This window comes from Pecten maximus, unplaced genomic scaffold, assembly GCF_902652985.1.
Source record: "Pecten maximus unplaced genomic scaffold, xPecMax1.1, whole genome shotgun sequence".
Taxonomy (NCBI): domain Eukaryota; kingdom Metazoa; phylum Mollusca; class Bivalvia; order Pectinida; family Pectinidae; genus Pecten; species Pecten maximus.
The window spans coordinates 730-21,305 of NW_022982978.1; the positions used below are offsets into that span (position 1 = coordinate 730).

General features: G+C 33.9%; 1 protein-coding gene across 1 annotated transcript; it reads right to left on the reverse strand.

The window, feature by feature from the left end:
• Positions 1–480: 480 nt before the first annotated feature.
• Positions 481–18,454, reverse strand: LOC117321221 (arachidonate 8S-lipoxygenase-like). The gene is made up of 11 exons (XM_033875687.1): positions 18,287–18,454; positions 17,764–17,862; positions 17,078–17,174; positions 16,552–16,669; positions 15,233–15,325; positions 12,485–12,545; positions 11,661–11,766; positions 5,400–5,491; positions 3,843–4,016; positions 3,140–3,303; positions 481–1,090 (listed from the first exon to the last, which is right to left on the reverse strand). The coding sequence occupies exons 1-11, from the start codon at positions 18,452–18,454 to the stop codon at positions 976–978; spliced, it is 1,287 nt and encodes a 428-aa protein (XP_033731578.1). The 3' UTR covers positions 481–975.
• Between the last annotated feature and the right edge of the window lie 2,122 nt (positions 18,455–20,576).

Here is a 20,576-nt window from a genome sequence, read left to right on the forward strand (position 1 = left end):
ATTCCGATGATGACGTCATACATGTAGTTGATGACTTTCTGAACAGCCAAGAAATGAGTTCTACAAAAGTAGCATTGAGGCCCTTCAACACCACTGGCAAAGGTGTAAAGTCACTGGAGGGAATATGTTGAAAAATTATAAAATGTGTCCGGCAAAATCCAAATCCTTCAATATTAGGCTCACGACATATCAATCAACCCTAGATGTATACAGGAGTAAGTGGGTAAGGGTGTGGTTGTGCATGTGAGTACTTGCTTACTTGTTTGTCCTGCTCCAAATAGACTGCAACTATTACTGCTAGTCTATCTGAGATGTTAGAGCCAGTTTTCTTTAATATTTTATAAAATTATAGTACTTTAAATCTATGTCATATGAATCTATTTCACGGAGTGACTCACGACGACGGTCAAGTTGTCCATGGCCAGAGTTGATATCACAAATACGGTGACAGACCAACCCTTCAAAGAACATCATATTTGCAACTTTTATATTCCAAGAAAATTTTCAATGATGCCATACTTTTATTTTTGACATACTGAATTTACTCACAGGATGACTGATGTTTTTAGATTTTTCATTTTAACTTGTTGTTTCTTTAATGAATGTTATATATATATAATAGTATATCTTCAGGGAACTTTTTTCTCATATCAGTATATGTGTATTGAAAGTTGCTGTAATATATCCTTATCTTTATGTGGAATTTATCATTATTCTTTTGCAGTGTATATATGTTTCGACTCTGATTTGCGGGCTTACCTATTTCAATTAATCTAGCCATAATAACTGTGATGTGTGTTTAACACGTAGTTTAACACTTTGATATCGCATGATGTGACAATCCGTTAATTTACTCTTGTGTCGTACAAATAACTCTATGGAGTTTCCTGTCTATATACATACGATATTAGATTAACCTTGTATCTAGTAAATGAAATGTAAAATGAAAATTAAATGCAGCCATGCCAGACCAGATCAAATGCTGATAGAGTAAGGAATTATATCTGGATTGAGCCAGGGATAGGAGACCTTTCTAAATCTTTCTAGTGATTCCACTCTGTTGCCGAGATCTTCAAGCTCCTTCCGGAATCTGAATCAATAAATGAAGTCGAATCAGGCACAATTATAAAAATATAATCACCATATCGTCATCCAAGCCAGTATGTTATCAAGCCAGCACCAACACACAAAACATATAATATATACATCATATCGTATAATGAGTTATTCCACTCTCGAGCCATTTTATGAATGTGCCGACTGTTGGCTATATAGAGGTTACACAACGAGTGGTTGTTAGTTATGGAATATATTTCACACGAGTAAGTTATTTCTTAAAAGTTCAGTAACACACAAAAAAAAATGATTCAGACCATATCCTCAGGCAAAATAGTTATACGGCATAATACATACAATACACAGCATAATGTATACACCATACAACATAATGTATACACCATACAACACAATGTATACACCACACAACTTGATGTATACACCATACAACATAATGTATACACCATACAACATAATGTATACACCGCACAACATAATGTATACACCATACAACATAATGTATACAACATACAATATAATGTATACACCACACAACATAATGTATACACCACACAACATAATGTATACACCACACAACATGATGAATACACCATAAAACATAATGTATACACTATACAACATCATGTATAAACCACACAACATAATGTACACACCACACAACATAATGTATACACCACACAACATAATGTATACACCACACAACATAATGTATACACCACACGACATAATGTATACACCACACAACATAATGTATACACCACACAGCATAATGTATACACCACACAGCATAATGTATACACCACACAACATTATGTATACACCACACAACATTATGTATACACCACACGACATAATGTATACACCATACCACATAATGTATACACCACACAACATAATGTATACACCACACAACATAATGTATACACCACACAACATAATGTATACACCATACAACATAATGTATACACCATACAACATAATGTATATACCATACAACATAATGTATATACTATACAACATAATGTATACACCATACAACATAATGTATACACCACACAACATAATGTATACACCACACAACATAATGTATACACCACACAACATAATGTATACACCACACAACATTATGTATACACCACACAACATAATGTATACACCACACAACATAATGTATACACCACACAACATAATGTATACACCACACAACATAAAGTATACACCATACAACATAATGTATACACCACACAACATGATGTATACACCATACAACATAATGTATACACCACACAACATAATGTACACACCACACAACATAATGTATACACCATACAACATAATGTATACACCACACAACATAATGTATACACCATACAACATAATGTATACACCGCACAACATAATGTATACACCACACAACATAATGTATACACCATACAACATAATGTATACACCACACAACATGATTTCACCATACAACATAATGTACACACCACACAACATAATGTATACACCACACAACATGATTTCACCATACAACACAATGTATACACCATACAACACAATGTATACACCACACAACATAAAGTTAACACCACACAACATGATATATATACCCTCAGCATTGGAAAATAACCTTTCTCGGGTTAATAATTATCAGTTATGAACCTTTAGTGAGATAAATATGGTGTTATATTGACTGGGTAGAATCTAAACTTTTCACCTCTGGCTTCGCCCTAAATCAATTTATTTCTATTCTACCAAGTCGTTATATCACCATATTGACCTGATTAAAGGTCCTAATTGTATACAAGATATGGAAAAGGGTGGTAATGCTTAATATTTATCTTCATAAGATTTAAATTTACATAGAATTGCGACTTCACGATGATTATGTCATAAACGCAATATTACCCGGCGTTTCCAAAAAGAGAAATATCAGGTTGACATTTTTAAGATATTGACCTCAACACGACATGTATTAGCCAACGAGAATTAAGGAACTCTGACCATATCTAGTATAGCGTAGTATTCATCAGTAAACAGGTCATTGCTATATACTTACTCCTCTAAGACCGCCTCCGCTTTGGGATCATACACGTATTTGACTTCATAATCCCCCAGTTTGTTTGTCCCCATGCCACTGAGAACTTTGAAAATGGTCATCACATCAAAAGTGGTACTCTTATCAGGCAGAGCATCTATGATTGAGGCTTCCGTCAGAGGAGTCTATGCAATAAATAACCCGAAAAAAAAAGAATGAAGCTCTCAAATTACAAAGCTACACAGGATAAATAATTATTTAATTACTACCTATGCCAGCCTATGCCAGTCTGATTAAGTCACAAGACCTAGGGTTCATACCCGAACCACGTGGCCGAATCTCACACCAGGCTAGTCTGTACTCCCTAACTGACCACAGGTAGGACTGAAAAAGGCAACCAGGAGGTTGCCACATCAGAGAATACACTTTTGCCTACTTTTTTTATGAAGGTTACGATCGTATTACATTAGATTAAGATTAATGGTTTCAATAGTTATATTTTGTCCAGGCGTATCGAACAATCACAATAGTTTGACAACGTAGGTAATTAAACAAAAATGCAAGACGAAATGGGTTGTTTTCAGGAAAAAAAGACAATTCATGAATGCTATATTTTCTAGATAATTCATCTATAGCTATGAAGTATTTCAAAAAGCATTATCAGAGTTGGGTTATAACAAACTCAGTAGACATTTTATACTTTAACTACACGTATGTGTGTTACCTTGTCAACAGGGGGTGTGCCCTCTATCAAAGTTGGGTAATTGGGAGGAAATCCATACTCGTCGTACTGAGCAAAGTTGGCCGCGGCATGCCCCACACTGACCGTGAATATGATGCTGGTCAATATTACTGCAAGGTCAGATTCATTGGTAATACTGCCATCACCAGGAACGCCCTGCCAATCACAAATACTCATAATTTTCTGTCCCGAGCACTGTATTCTTCTTATGCTGCGACATTAATGGAAAATAATCATATCTTATTCAAAGATATCAACAATCTTCCAGTTATTTATGTCTAGACATTGTTTCCTATCCGTCGCTTTCAGGCGTATGAAAATATGCGATCAGCTGACAAAGCGAAGCCAGGACGGTTGACGTCAGCCTTGAAGTATTCCGCGGGAAAATATAGTTCCAAACATGTTCGGCAAACATATGGTTTCTTAATTTTATTAAAATTAACTTGACAAAAAGATAAGATAATAGATTCAACATATATTAAGTTATGGATGAACATGATTATTTCCTTAACATAAACATTCAGATTATTATGAGATCAAAGGTCAGAGTATGGGTCATTCAGAAAGTAGTTCCGTCGAAATCATGCACGTCTCTGCCGAATATTCTGACAATGGCATAGCCAAACGTAGAATAAAAAAGTTAATTTGAAATTTTTTAGTGTCTTCTCCTAATTGAGAGTTATGTGACCAACATAATCTTACACTCATGACTAGCTATGTCATATGGTACATGTATACATGACAAGAATTCAATGATTTCATTTTAAGCAATGAACATTGCTGCCATATCGACTATAACAACATTTAAACCACTCTTCAATACTTATATTTACAGTGTCTTACCATTTTCGACAACTTTGAAACCAGCACAAAAAATCCCGCCTTTTTTAATGTCACATGACCCACTGGGTGTTACAGCCTGAGGCACTGGGTGTTATAGGCGTATGGTGGCAACTGCCTCTTAGCATTGGGGAAATATGGAGCAAATGTTTATATATAGATATGCTACGGGAAGGTTTTTATCATATGACAATATAATTGAGATGTTTTTATCTCCTGAGTATAATTCAAATAAGATAGAAATATAAGCACATACCGGTAATCTAAAACACATACCGATAATATAAATCACATACAGATAATATGAAACACATACCAGTAATATAAAGTACATACCTGTGAAATAAAACACATTCCAGTAAAATATCTCATGCTACAACAATATGCAGTTCGTAATAAATATATAAAATACATATAAATCAATAACAAAATCGGCCAAGCGACTGAGGAGCTATAACTCATTATCGGAAAACCTGTTTATAGCGACCAGTTATCATAACAACCATAATGATATATCATATATATTAACAATATTAACATGGTCCTTTATATTTGTGACATTTTGTTTTTCTTTAGACAAGCTGATTCCAGTAAACCCCACTTATTTCGTTGTGGGGATGGGTGGGTGGGTTAAATATAGCAGCAATATATTTCTGAACCACACGAAGTTTTGCTATAAGGCAATGTCAGTACACGTACCAGAAGACCACATCCTCCCTGTGAACGAGGTTTGACTAATTCCTGGGCCCAGGCCTGGATCTCGTGGTCCCCAACATAGGTTTCTGAGTTTTCTGAATACACAACATTACATCATAACAATAAAAAAACACCAATATACGCGTAAAGAAACTGGTGTTGTGTGCTGTATTCTCGCAGGCTCGTGTGTTATCTCTCTCGCCAGGTTTGTTATAGCCGTCACTATACAGTCCTTTTGACAGCAGTTTGACAACAAAAGAAATATATAATCATATCAGGACCAGATAAAACAATACATAACGACCTACACAATCATCTATAAAACAGTACATAACGGCCTACACAGTTATCTATAAAACAGTACATAACGACCTTCACAATTATCTATAAAACAGTACATAACGACCTACACAATTATCTATAAAACAATACATAACGACCTACACAATTATCTATAAAACACTACATAACGGCCTACACAATTATCTATAAAACAGTACATAACGACCATTTAGATATTATAGGTTAGCATAAGTTTATGATATAACCTACATTGTATAGATACTAATGTTCTAAATGTATTGTATATTATCTCTGTTTAATTTCGTGAATGAATGTTGTGTGAATGAGTTTATCTTGTTTGATTCCATCAAAAACCAATGTTTTTTAAAGAATATATCGTACCGTTCTCTTGTACAATTAATTATTATGATTATGTCAGGAACTGTGCATCCTAATCCTGGACCTTTACTATCTGACTCCAAATATACCATTAATGATATTTCTATTCTTAATTTGAATGTACGGTCAATACGGAACAAGTTAGATTTGATTGAAACTGAATTTTCTGAAATTGATATTCTATGTTTAACAGAATCGCATCTCAATGATGAAATTGAAAATAAAGATCTACAAATTAAATCCCACCCAAACATATTTAGATGTGACAGAATAGGTAGACCAGGTGGTGGGGTTATTATCTACACAAAAAATAATATTTTAACCTAGAGAATGCCAAACTTAGAATCTAATGAGATTGAAAATATAGTTATAGAAATCAAAACAAACAATAAATATATACTACTCTGCTGTATTTACAGACCTCCTGACACTTTAGTGGAATATTGGCAGAAATTTGATAATCTATTAGACAACCTTACCAATACAAACACCAATTTAATAATAACCGGCGACATTAACCAAGACATGCTTAACATTCTTACTAAATATCAACTTGATAATGTAAATCAATCACCAACCAGAATTACTCGTACATCCTCAACATGTATTGATATCTTTTATGTTAATAACTTGAATATGATACAGAATACTGAAGTTCTACCACCTTTATGCAGTGATCATTGTCCAATAGTTCTTAATCTATGTTTCAAAGTATTTAAAGAACGGTCCTTTGAAAGAAATATAAATATAATGAAGCAAATTGGGACTTAATGAATGCTAATCTCTCTTCCTTAGATTGGGAAACAATAATTGGAAATGACAATGATGTAGATGTAATTAATGATAAAATATTAAACAATATTAGAACATTAGCTGAAACTTACATTCCTTCAAAAAAGATAAGATTACGCCCAAATGACAAACCTTGGATGAATAGTATAATTAGAAATAGATTAAGAAAGAAAAATAGAGTTCATAAAATAGCTAGAAACACTAACAAGGAAAGCGATTGGCTTAAGTTCAGAAATTCTCGTAATGAAGTTATTGAGTTAATCCGGGAAGCAAAATCTAATTATTTGACAAAGATGCAAAATTCTCTATTAGATAAAAATACTCCTCCTAGAAAATGGTGGCAAATAGCCAAATCAATAAGTGATCTAAATAATAAATCTACCTCAAATCCCCTCACAGTTAATGGTAATACATTATTACATCCTCTTGATAAGGCTGAGGCTCTCAATAATTTTTTTACTTCCATATCTAATGCAGTTGATGAAGATCCTGATGATATTGTTGATGAATTACCTCCCCTTAGTCACTTGGATTTTAATAATATAGAAATCACTGAACAAGATATCATAGACCAAATTAAAATAATCAAGGAGAATAAACCACCAGGACCTGATAATTTGTCACCTAAAATTGTAAAGAATCTTTTACCCTCACTTGTCAAACCTTTAAAAATTCTTTATCAAAAAACTATAGACCTTGGTAAGATTCCACTTGCATGGAAATCTTCAAATGTAAATGCCTTATATAAAGGTAAAGGAAACACTGATGATCCTAGTAACTATAGACCCATTGCAATTACACCTTGTTTTATTAAAATACTTGAAAAAATTATTTTCAAATATGTGTACAATCATGTAAACAAACATCATATAATTAGTGTTCACCAATCTGGCTTCCAGAAAAATGATTCTACTATTAATCAGTTACTCACAGTATATAATACAATTTCAAAAACTTTAGATGAAGGGAAAGATATAAGACTTGTTTTCTGTGACATTAGCAAAGCCTTTGACAGAGTCTGGCATAAAGGATTATTATATAAATTAAAAAAATATGGCATAAAAGGTAATCTCTATAACTGGTTTGAAAATTATCTCTCAAATAGAAGACAACGAGTTGTATATGATGGTTATTCATCTAGTTTTAAAAATGTAAATTCTAGAGTCCCTCAAGGATCAATTCTTGGACCTTTTCTGTTTTTACTCTTTATTAATGATCTAACTAATGAAGTATGTACCAATATAAAGCTAGTTGCTGATGACACTTCTTTATATGTTATTGTAGATGATGACTTGGTAACTCCATGTATGGAATTAAATGAGGATTTAGAATCTATCAACAACTGGGCTAGCCAATGGAAAATAATCTTCAACCCAAATAAAACTATAGCATTAACCGTAACAAAAAAAAACAGAAATCATCCAACACTTATTTTTGATAATCAGCCTCTGAAAGAGAAAGATATACATAAACATCTAGGAGTCACATTCAATTCTAAAGGCACATGGAGCAATCATATTCAAGATATTTATGAAAAAGGTTATAAAAGATTAAACATTTTAAGAATGCTCAAACATAAAATTGATAGGAACTCATTAATTACACTATATTGTTCATATGTTAGACCAATTTTAGAATATTCAGATACTGTTTGGGATAATTGTACTACTGCAGAGTCGAAATTACTTGAATCAATTCAAATTGAAGCAATGAAAATAATAACTGGGTTAAGAAGTGGAACATCTCATCATAAACTTTACATTGAAACTAATTTAGAACCACTTATTGAAAGACGTCGCAAACATAAACTTATCCTAATGTATAAAATATTGAACAAAATGACTCCTGAATATTTATTTGATATTGTTAGACCCTATATTAACAATAATGCTCCACATCATAACCTTAGAAATCATAGATTCTTTAATATTCCTCGATGCAGAACAAACTTGTATGATAACAGCTACTTCATTGATGTCATGAAAATTTGGAACTCCCTTGAAACAGACTTAACTAGTGCTCCTTCACTGAATATTTTTAAATCTAAATTGAATATAAATAGGCCTTTAAACACTGATACTACTCACTTATTTAAACTTTGCTCACCTAGAAAATTAAATATCACTCTTTGCCAATTAAGAAACTCTGCTAGCAACTTAAATTATCACAGATTAATAGATCATCTAATTCCAAATTCAGCCTGTTCCTGTGGTTATTACTCTGAGGATCTAGACCATTACTTCTTCTATTGTCCAAATTACAACCATATAAGGCACTTTATACATGAAATATTTATACAAGTTGGTTTTATAGATATTAACTTACTAACATGTGGTAACTATGAACTTTCACTTGATCTTAACAAATTTGTTTTAAGTAATGTAGAAAGATTTATAACTAATTCGAGAAGGTTTTAATTCTCATTGAATCAATAAATTATATAATATTTCATTAATATGTATGTATATCATTATCATTGTTCAATAAACTACTCATCTTTCTCAATGTTAGGTAGGTGAAGCGCTTTTGCTCTACAAAATTTTGTATAATTATCTATTTTATATATATATATATATATATATATATATAATGTTTACGTATATAAATAAACTTTTGATACTTTTCAACTAGAAATTATTCCATTAAACTATGAAAAACTACTTAAACTATTACAATGATGTGTGTATGAGTGTATGAGTGTAGGTTCAAATGTTATAAATAACCCTAATTATATAGCTCTATTGTTCAAGTTGTCTAGAAAAATGCTATCAATATTATATTATCAAAATGTCATTTACATATGTATGTGGGAGAAGACTGATATAGGCTAAGCCTGTTGTCAAATCCCTTTGTACTATAAGATCTTGTATAATAAAATTTGTTGAAATGAAATGAAATGAACGACCAACACAGTTATCTATAAAACAGTACATAATGACCTACACAATCATCTATAAAACAGTACATAACGACCTACACAGTTATCTATAAAACAGTACATAACGGCCTACACAGTTATCTATAAAACAGTACATAACGACTTACACAATTATCTATAAACAGTACATAACGACCTACACAGTTATCTATAAAACAGTACATAACGACCTACACAGTTATCTATAAAACAGTACATAACGACCTAAACAGTTATCTATAAAACAGTACATAACGACCTACACAGTTATCTATAAAACAGTACATAACGACCAACACAATTATCTTGAGAAAACAATACATAACGACCTACACAATTATCTATAAAACAGTACATAACGACCTACACAGTTATCTATAAAACAATACATAACGACCAACACAATTATCTATAAAACAGTACATAACGACCTACACAATTATCTATAAAACAGTACATAACGACCTACACAGTTATCTATAAAACAATACATAACGACCTACACAATTATATATAAAACACTACATAACGACCTACACAGTTATATATCAAACAATACATAACGACCTACACAGTTATGTATAAAACAATACATAACGACCTACACAGTTATCTATAAAACAATACATAACGACCTACACAGTTATCTATAAAACAGTACATAACGACCAACACAGTTATCGATAAAACAGTACATAACGACCAACAAAATTATCGATAAAACAATACATAACGACCTACACAGTTATCTATAAAACAGTACATAACGACCTACACAGTTATCTATAAAACAGTACATAACGACCTACACAGTTATCTATAAAACAGTACATAACGACCTACACAGTTATCTATAAAACAATACATAACGACCTACACAATTATCTATAAAACAGTACATAACGACCTACACAGTTATCTATAAAACAGTACATAACGACCTACACAGTTATCTATATCACAATACATAACGACCAACACAGTTATCTATAAAACACTACATAACGACCTACACAATTATCTATAAAACACTACATAACGACCTACACAATTATCTATAAAACAAAACATAACGACCTACACAATTATCTATAAAACACTACATAACGACCTACACAATTATCTATAAAACAGTACATAACGACCTACACAATTATCTATAAAACAATACATAACGACCTACAAAATTATCCATAAAACAATACATAACGACCTACACAATTGTCTATAAAACAATACATAACGACCTACACAGTTATATATAAAACAATACATAACGACCTACACAGTTATATATAAAACAATACATAACTACCTACACAGTTATCTATAAAACAGTACATAACGACCTACACAGTTATATATAAAACAATACATAACGACTTACACAATTACTAATAAAACAATACATAACGACCTACACAGTTATGTATAAAACAATACATAACGACCTACACAATTATCTATAAAACAATACATAACGACCTACACAGTTATCTATAAAACAATACATAACGACCTACACAATTATCTAGAGAAAACAATACATAACGACCTACACAATTATCTATAAAACAATACATAACGACCTACACAATTATTTATAAAACAATTCATAGCGACCAACACAATTATCTATTAAAAAAACACATAACGACCTCCATAATTATTAATTATCTAGAGAAAACAATACATAACAACCTAAACAGTTATCTAGTGAATACTTACATGTATACTTAATTGTAATTCAAACTCATTAGGTTTGATAAAGCAGGACAACATAAAAACATTTAGATTTACTTTTTATAAGACACAATTGATAAGATACAAAGGGAATAAAACAAGGGAAAGTAGACAAACAATAAATGACGTACCGTAGTAGAGACCGACATATTTGGTGACGAAGTGTTTTATGGCGTCGTACAGTGGTAGAGCATCCTCTCTGTAGTGGTACCCTATCAGTACATTGTCATCCAGCACCTGTTTGTAAATGTTCGTACTTAAATAATCAAGGTCTGAATTTATGACGTATGCATTATCTCTGCTTCTATTATAATACTAGTACTAATAATGTAATTTACAACGAGGACACTATTAGACATTTCTAATAACGGGCACAGTTTTGCAGACACCTACACTTACGCTGACACGTAATTTTTCGGGGGCCACCCGCAAACTTTAATGATTCCGTCTTTAAATTTTTATTTTCATAAATTTTATTGTTGTTTTATTTTGTTTTATCTTTTTAAGTGTACAATTAGAGGATTCTTCGAGTTCCTTGAGAGAGAGAGAGAGAGAGAGAGAGAGAGAGAGAGAGAGAGAGAGAGAGAGAGAGAGATGTACATAGATATAACCAATATTACACAAACTTATGCATTAGACGTTCTTTGGGAATTCTGACATAAGATAAACATATATAATTATTATGTATTTTGGACAATATTTATGGGCCATGTGCTCGAAGTTAGTGTCAAGCCCATATGTGTTATGCAAATATTTTCTACCTCCTTTTGTAGTAGAATAACACGTGACTTCATGCTTCACGTGTATAGCCGCATAACAAAATATCTTGAGACGGCCCCTGTGTCTGGCATAACTGTCAGAAATACACTGTATTAGAAATGTCTATTACATTAACATTATACAAAAATAGAAACAACCGTCTCCTTCTATAACCGGGAATGACGACAATATTTACCCCTCTCTTCTCCAGATCTACGGGTAGGGTCCCGTCCTCGTCCATCCGCCACACCGCCAGTCTGAGACCAAAGGTAACAGTGAGTAGTATATATACTGAATATCTATATCAACTTGTATGTTAATATAACAAATTGCAACAAAACCGGTTACTTCAAAGTAATACCTTAAAAATAAATAGGAATGATGGTGCGTTTCACGACGTCCGTTAAACACATAGAGATGATATTGTGTTGTACAATGTTCTTAAAATAAAGAGAGACGACGGTGTGTTTTACAACGTCCATAAAATAAAGATAAGTGATGTTTTTCATTCTGACTGAGGATCTTGCATTGAGAAAGCTTTCGGCCCGATGGGTACCAAAACTTCTAACAATTGATCAGAAGCATACCAGACGCACATTATCGCGTGCTAATCTTAACCTTTTTGATGAAGATTCTCTAAACTTTCTTCAGAGATTTGTCACTATGGATGAAACAATGGTCATTCATTTTACCCCAGAGGCCAAACAACAATCGCAACAATGGAAGCACCCTGGCTCTCCCCGCCAATGAAGGCAAATACTGTTTCATCAGCTGGGAAGGTCATGCCTTGGTTTTCCTGGATGTAGATGGTATTCTGCTGATATATTATCTCCAAAAGAGACAAACAATCAATGGCACATATTATGCTTCACTTCTGAGGCAGTTACAGGAAAATATTAAACTGAAGCACCGCGGAAAGCTCACTAAAGGTTTGTTATTCCATCAGGACAGTGCTTCTGTTCACAAGTCTGTCATTGTCATGGCTGCCATTCACGATTGTGGCTTTGAATTGATTGAGCATTCGCTTTATTCACCTAATCTCGCTCCATCAGACTTTCATCTATTTCCAAAACTGAAAGCAGCTATTTCAGCACCCACTTTCAGTCTAACGTCATACATGCAAATGATGACTTTCTGAACAGCCAAGAAAATGAGTTCTATAAAAGTGGCTTTGAGGCCCTTAAACATCGCTGGCAAAAGTGTAAAGAGACTGAAGGGGAACATGTTGAAAAACAATACAGTATAATACAATACAGCATAACTACTACTGTAGTGTAGAGTAATAGAATCCTTCCCTGCCTTTTGGGCATGGCAAAGAAATATGAACCCACAGGTGGATTTCGTTAATGCCCTACCCGAGGCTTGTTGGACATTCATGAATTTCCGCCCTTGGTTGAGATTTCATTGTCACACTCTCTTGGTAGGAAATGATAATTTTTCTCCCATTACTTTAAAAAAAATGCATATCCCATCGATGATCAAGGTCTGTTTGTAAACAAATGCACATAATCGGCACAGGAATATCATCATTTGAAGAAGTACCCACCACAACCGAAAACAAATGCGAACCAATATCATTACACAACAAAATATAGGTCTAAAATTAATCACAATATTCATTAAAACATACACTAAAATAAAGATATCAGTGATACTATCCTGATGTTAACAAGGGTACAGCTTGTCATTTCATAGGAATGTGTATCTTGCGCATACTGATTAAAAATAAAAACCAACGCGAGAACTATAGTGACATTATTCAAAAGGTAGTTCCAGAACTGTTTCCTGTTCAGAAGGTTAGCGCGTGCAATCTTTTATACCCTCGTGGTTGACAGAGAAATCTCGGGAGCCTGAAGTTGGTTCCGAGTTCCGAGTTCCGTTTAAGTAAAACTGAAATATTAAGTATTAGCTTTATTGGTTTTGGTCCCAGTGCCGAGTTCCGTTTAAGATAAACGGAACTAGGAACCAGTTCCGAGTTCCGTTTAAGAAAAACGGAAATGCAATGTATTAGCTTTACGAGTTTTGGTCCCAGTTCTGAGTTCCGTTTAAGGAAAACTGAAATATTAAGTATTAGCTTTATTGGTTTTGGTCCCAGTTCCGAGTTCCGTTTAAGATAAACGGAACTAGGAACCAGTCCCGAGTTCCGTTTAAGAAAAACGGAACTAGGAATAAGTTTCCAAATTCATTAAAGAAAATAGTCTACGTACTTTATCTCATTACAAGACCCGAATATGAAAAGAAATGATATGTCAATGAGTGTAGGGACAATTATCAGTTAGGTATAAACTTTACGGGACTTGGTCTTTGCTCCCAGTTCCGTTTAAAATAAATGAAACTAGAAACCATTTCCGAGTTCCGTTTAAGTAAAACGGAACTAGGAACCAGTTCCGAGTTCCGTTTAAGATAACTAGGAACCAGTTCCGAGTGGAACTGAAATGTATTAGTTTTGGTCCCAGTTCCGAGTTCCGTTTAAGAAAAACTAAAATACTATGTATTAGCATTATTGGTTTTGGTCCCAGTTCCGAGTTTCGTTTAAGAAAAACGAACTACTATGTTTAAACGTTACGGGACTTGGTCCTAGTTCCGAGTTCCGTTTAAGTAAACGGAACTCGGAACCAGAGTTCTGTTTAACCAGTTCCGAGTTCCGTTTTACCAGTTCCGAGTTCCGTTTAACCAATTCCGAATTCCGTTTGAGGTAATGTAAGTATGTAGAAGATTTACGGGTTTTGGTCCCAGTTCCGAGTTCCGTTTAAGAAAAACGGACTACTATGTATAAACTTTACGGGACTTGGTCCCAGTTCCGAGTTCCGTTTAACCATTTCCGAGTTCCGTTTTACTTAAACGGAACTCGGAACTCGGAACCAACTTCAGGCTCCCGAAATCTCTCACGTCTAAAACTGAAGATAAATCGATGAACTGTGGGAGAAGCACCAGTCATACATACTTTCGTTTGATGAGTTCGAACACACCATCAGTTCCCGCAGCCATAAACTTATCCACGGACCCTCCCGGCTTAATTAACGTTTCCAGTGCAAATCTGTAATAAAATAACAGTGAAAGATATAAAAAAAAAAATGAAAAAGCCGTACTTACGAAATCAATAACATTTGGATATCAAATCAAGGAATTAGACAATGGTTTCATCTGAGTCTTGTAACTTTAGTTAGGCTGCAGCAAAACGTTGTCGCAGTTCAGAGATGATCTTAGTCCTAACACCTAATGGGATTTTCTAAATCATAGAACGGTAATGAAACCATGCAAGGTAACACGTATATGTATATTGAAAACAAAAAATCAACAAACAACGACGTTCTGGTGAAACATCACCGTTTTAAGGATTTACATCGTCAGATGTTTAACTACAATTGAATAGATACAACAACAATTGTAGTTAAGCATCAGAAGACCAGACCATCGTTGTTTGTTGATTTTTATTTTAATTTTTTTAACAGAGCAGTAAGAAAAATCAAACTTTTTGTATCATATATTTATTTTAACACTATAGGAGTCAATACAATGTATCCTGTTTTACCAATAGAGGAGTCAGTAAAATACATACTGTTTTAACATTAGAGGAGTCAGTAAAATGTATCGTGTTTTAACATTAGAGGATTCAATACAATGTATATTGTCTTAACATTAGAGGAGTCAATACAATGTATATTGACTTAACATTAGAGGAGTCAATACAATGTATCTTGTCTTAACATTAGAGGAGTCAATACAATGTATCTTGTCTTAACATTAGAGGAGTCAATACAATGTATCTTGTCTTAACATTAGAGGATTCAATACAATGCATATTGTTTTAACATTAGAGGAGTCAATACAATGTATCTTGTCTTAACATTAGAGGATTCAATACAATGCATATTGTTTTAACATTAGAGGAGTCAATACAATGTATATTGACTTAACATTAGAGGAGTCAATACAATGTATCTTGTCTTAACATTAGAGGATTCAATACAATGCATATTGTTTTAACATTAGAGGAGTCAATACAATGTATATTGACTTAACATTAGAGGATTCAATACAATGCATATTGTTTTAACATTAGAGGAGTCAATACAATGTATCTTGTCTTAACATTATAGGAGTACGATTTCCTGAATCAAATCCAATTTTTGGCAAACATTCAACTATATGCAACACAATGTTTTTTTCAGTGTATTGTGTAGACGCAATTAGTCATTGGTATCCCCACATGATATCTAAGGATTAAATTTAGTCTAACATCTTATTTGAGATGTACATTACCCGTTGATTGCCACGAGGTAGATGAAGTGGGGCGCCAGCAGTTTGAATATAGGATGGGAGTGAGATAGGTTTCTATGTGTGGCGAGTACACACCCCTCCATCAACAAGTGGGTGAAACCTGAAAATGTAGGACTTTAATAAATAACTAAAGTACGTGTAATGATGTATACCTACAACACTACAAGTCTGTATAACAAACATACAGGGAACACCCCTGTTTACACACATTTCCCTCAACATCCCTACTTTCGCTGCTTATCATGAACAGACAAGTACACATGTACTCACACAATTTGTATATTTATTTAAAATACTATAAAACTTTAAACAACGAGATTACGTTTGGCTTTAAGTATATCACTATATCTAACAAATACAGCATAATGTTAAAGATATACGGTCTTCATCATTAGTTCCCCTGATGCACTACAGATAACGATACCGAAGTGACGACAGACACTAAGATCTAAAGTGCCATCTGTCAGTTCAGTTTGTGTCATCAAAACCTGGATATTAACTGCCATACCTAGATGTGTGATGGCCTGATGGTAACATGTATCTGCATTGTTGTACCACATCTTGGCGAAAAGCCACGTGTAGGGCGGGTCGGAGGGTAGGAAAACCTAAACGTTCCAAGGTTGATCGGAAAATTGATTATTAGTAGATGTGAATCCAATTGTAATTCTCAAATAACTGTAGTGAGCGATACATTGAGTGGTTGTTTTTTACCAATTGCACTTCACAAGTAAATGTATTTTATTAACATTCTTTTCTCACAGTTGATGAGTAACAAACATATCTCAAACCATCTGCAATAAAAACACTTTCAAACTTGATGATTTGTACTTGAAAGGCATAACGGACAAACTATTTTGAAATAATTGTAATTAACAGTTGTTAGTGAAAAGATGTTATAAAGCTTGGAATTAAACTAAAACAGTGTCTATCGACCAAAAACTAGAAACATCAAAACAAAAGGAACAAGATCGGAGGCGAGACCATGTAAAAATAGTTTCTGCTCAACATGTGGCACCCGTCACAATGTCTAACGTCACCACATGTGGCATCCATCACAGCGTCTTACGTCACCACATGTGGTACCCGTCACATCAAATCCATGATACTACAACAAAACGATAGACACCGATATATACAAGTGTCTAGTGGAGAAAGTGAAATGTAATTCAGTGTAAATTAGAGAATTTTTCTCACTGGGTTGTCATCAGCTGGTTGTTGTTTCAGTTGAATCGCTATTGGGACCAGGCTCGCTTCTTGGTCGTTGTGATAGAATAACGCGATTGGAGCACACACCTTGACGGAAGAGAAATCACACATTAAAAATTCATCGGGATATGTCGTGTTCAATTTAATATATATTTTTGTATTTTTGATTCAAACGTTATAACAATTCTTCTGCATTGTTTCTTCCTTCTAATGAAAACTTGGTTGATGTGTGTGAATATATAAACTAAACTTTTCTTTCTAAACAAATTATTGTTTAGAGGGTCTAGACTGACGATACACCTCCCAAACATCCTTGACGACGACGGACAAAAAACGACTCGAACAGGTCACTTGAATGTAAAGAAATAAAATCTCGGTATTTTTTAAACATATATTAAGTACATATATAAATGCACACAAAAACACTTTTTCTCGTTATCTTATATGAGGAGATATTTGGCATTACTGACGAACGTCAAACTACGGGTAGTAAATAATCCAACTACTGTACCTTGTATTCTGGCCTGGTTGGGATTCCGTCTTGTAATTCCAAATCGACATAGAAAAGTTTCTTCTGGGCTATCACATCTTGTACAGTTTCACCTTCCAGGAATGGTAGCAGCATCTCGTCGGTGATTGCCAGTCTGATCGGGGAAATATAAACATCCTCTGTAAACATCTGTACCTATATATATTACTACATATACCAGTAATACGATAACATCATCTATAGATATCTGTACCTTTATTACTATATATACCAGTAATACGGTAAACATCATCTATAGATATCTGTACCTTTATTACTATATATACCAGTAATACTGTAACATCCTCTGTAAACATCTGTACCTATACTACTATATATACCCGTAATACGGTAACATCCTCTGTAGATATCTGTACCTATACGGCTATATATACCAGTAATACTGTAAACATCCTCTGTAAACATCTGTACCTATACGGCTATATATACCAGTAATACTGTAAACATCCTCTGTAAACATCTGTACCTATACGGCTATATATACAAGTAATACTGTAACATCCTCTGTAGATATCTGTACAGCCAGGCTATACTACTATATATACCAGTAATACTGTAAACATCCTCTGTAAACATCTGTACCTATACGGCTATATATACAAGTAATACTGTAACATCCTCTGTAGATATCTGTACAGCCAGGCTAATAAATGTAAGACTTTATATTGAAATGTATACCAGTATCATTTTGGCCATTTACGATGTGTGTGTCAGGTGAGATTCTGATCGTTATTTACAGCTTAGTTTACCCAAATATTGTACATGGGAAATGTTGGGAAGTTTTAGAAATAGTGCTAGCTTACTTTGTAATTTGTATCTATAATCGTGTGGAAACCATTGCAACCGTGATAGGACGTTGCCTATGGAAAACAGAAGTGGAATCTGTGGGATTGATTCGATAACTACACTTAATCATATATCAAGTAAACTTTCATTCATAATGAACTATCAGGATGTGTTACGTACTTGAAATACAGGATTTCGTCCTTGGATTACGATCACCGAACCACGGAAGGGACATTATCGTAAAGCTAAACATCGTCACTGAGTGTGTTGTCCTATTCGCGGCGCCATCTTTGTTGATGAAGGAAGTGATGTAACGACTATGTTATAAGATAGGGACCGATAAATACTCTCTAAATAGTTTAGATAATTAGTAGATATATTGTATAAGTGATTTGGAAGAATCTGGTATCGAGTTGTGAGAGCGAACAGAGTTTATTTATTGAAAAGTCTGCGGACTATGTTTCATGTTAGTAGCATCGATGCACTTCCGGTACTATAATAGTTGTGTATACCGAAGTGCCGGACAAGTTTACAAAAGCTTTCATAGTGTGTAATTTCTGACGGACAAGTCATTATCTAGTATTAATTTATGTCTACGTTTATTATAAGCCAAACGGACAGGCGACCGGCAATTATTTTGGTATTTTATTACAACATTGATTTTATTGTCCGGTGACGAGATTATGGTCCGGCGCCGGACAAGCGCTGATTGGTCAGATTCGATCACGTGGTCGCTGCAAAAGTTTATAAAGGCGCGGAATTTCGACTGGCTCTCTCAGATCTGCTCAGCCAGCGACAGCACTAGCATCATTCTTGCAAGGTACTTATACCTATATAACTATACAAGATGGCTTGGGATTTTATGGAATATCTTTTTATATTCTACACTTAGTTAACTTAAGACTAAATTGTATCTCTAAATGATGGTAAAGTTTTCAGTATAACAACTTTATTTACATGTAATATTTCATGGGTTATCTCCCATTTACTAATAATATACTGAGGTGGTACATCTGACCAGCCGGCGTGTCCGATATTCTAATAGTATGCCACTGTAGGGCTATCGCGAGCAATCTCCCACTACACTAGTGACTTAGAGAGAGAGTGTGATTAAGAGGAAGGCCATATAATGTTGTACAAATGTATAGATGCTCCTCGCTAATAAATTGACCGACTTGAACTTAAAGAATTCTGTCTGTTGTGTTTGAGAAGTTACCTGGAGGAAATCAATGAATCGGCATTCCTGTTACAAATGGTGTCAGAAGTGGGATGTCATAATTCTCAATGATATCCAGGATACGGACCTCGCCTCGACGACTTGCTAGTGTAGTGGAACCCTTGTATATATATATTTAGTTATTTAAATGTTATGTTATAGTTAACCAAGTCTATCAATTTATGATGGCCAACTCACCGGATCGCGACATAGTATTTCGACACGAAACGGAACCTGATGAGCAAGGTC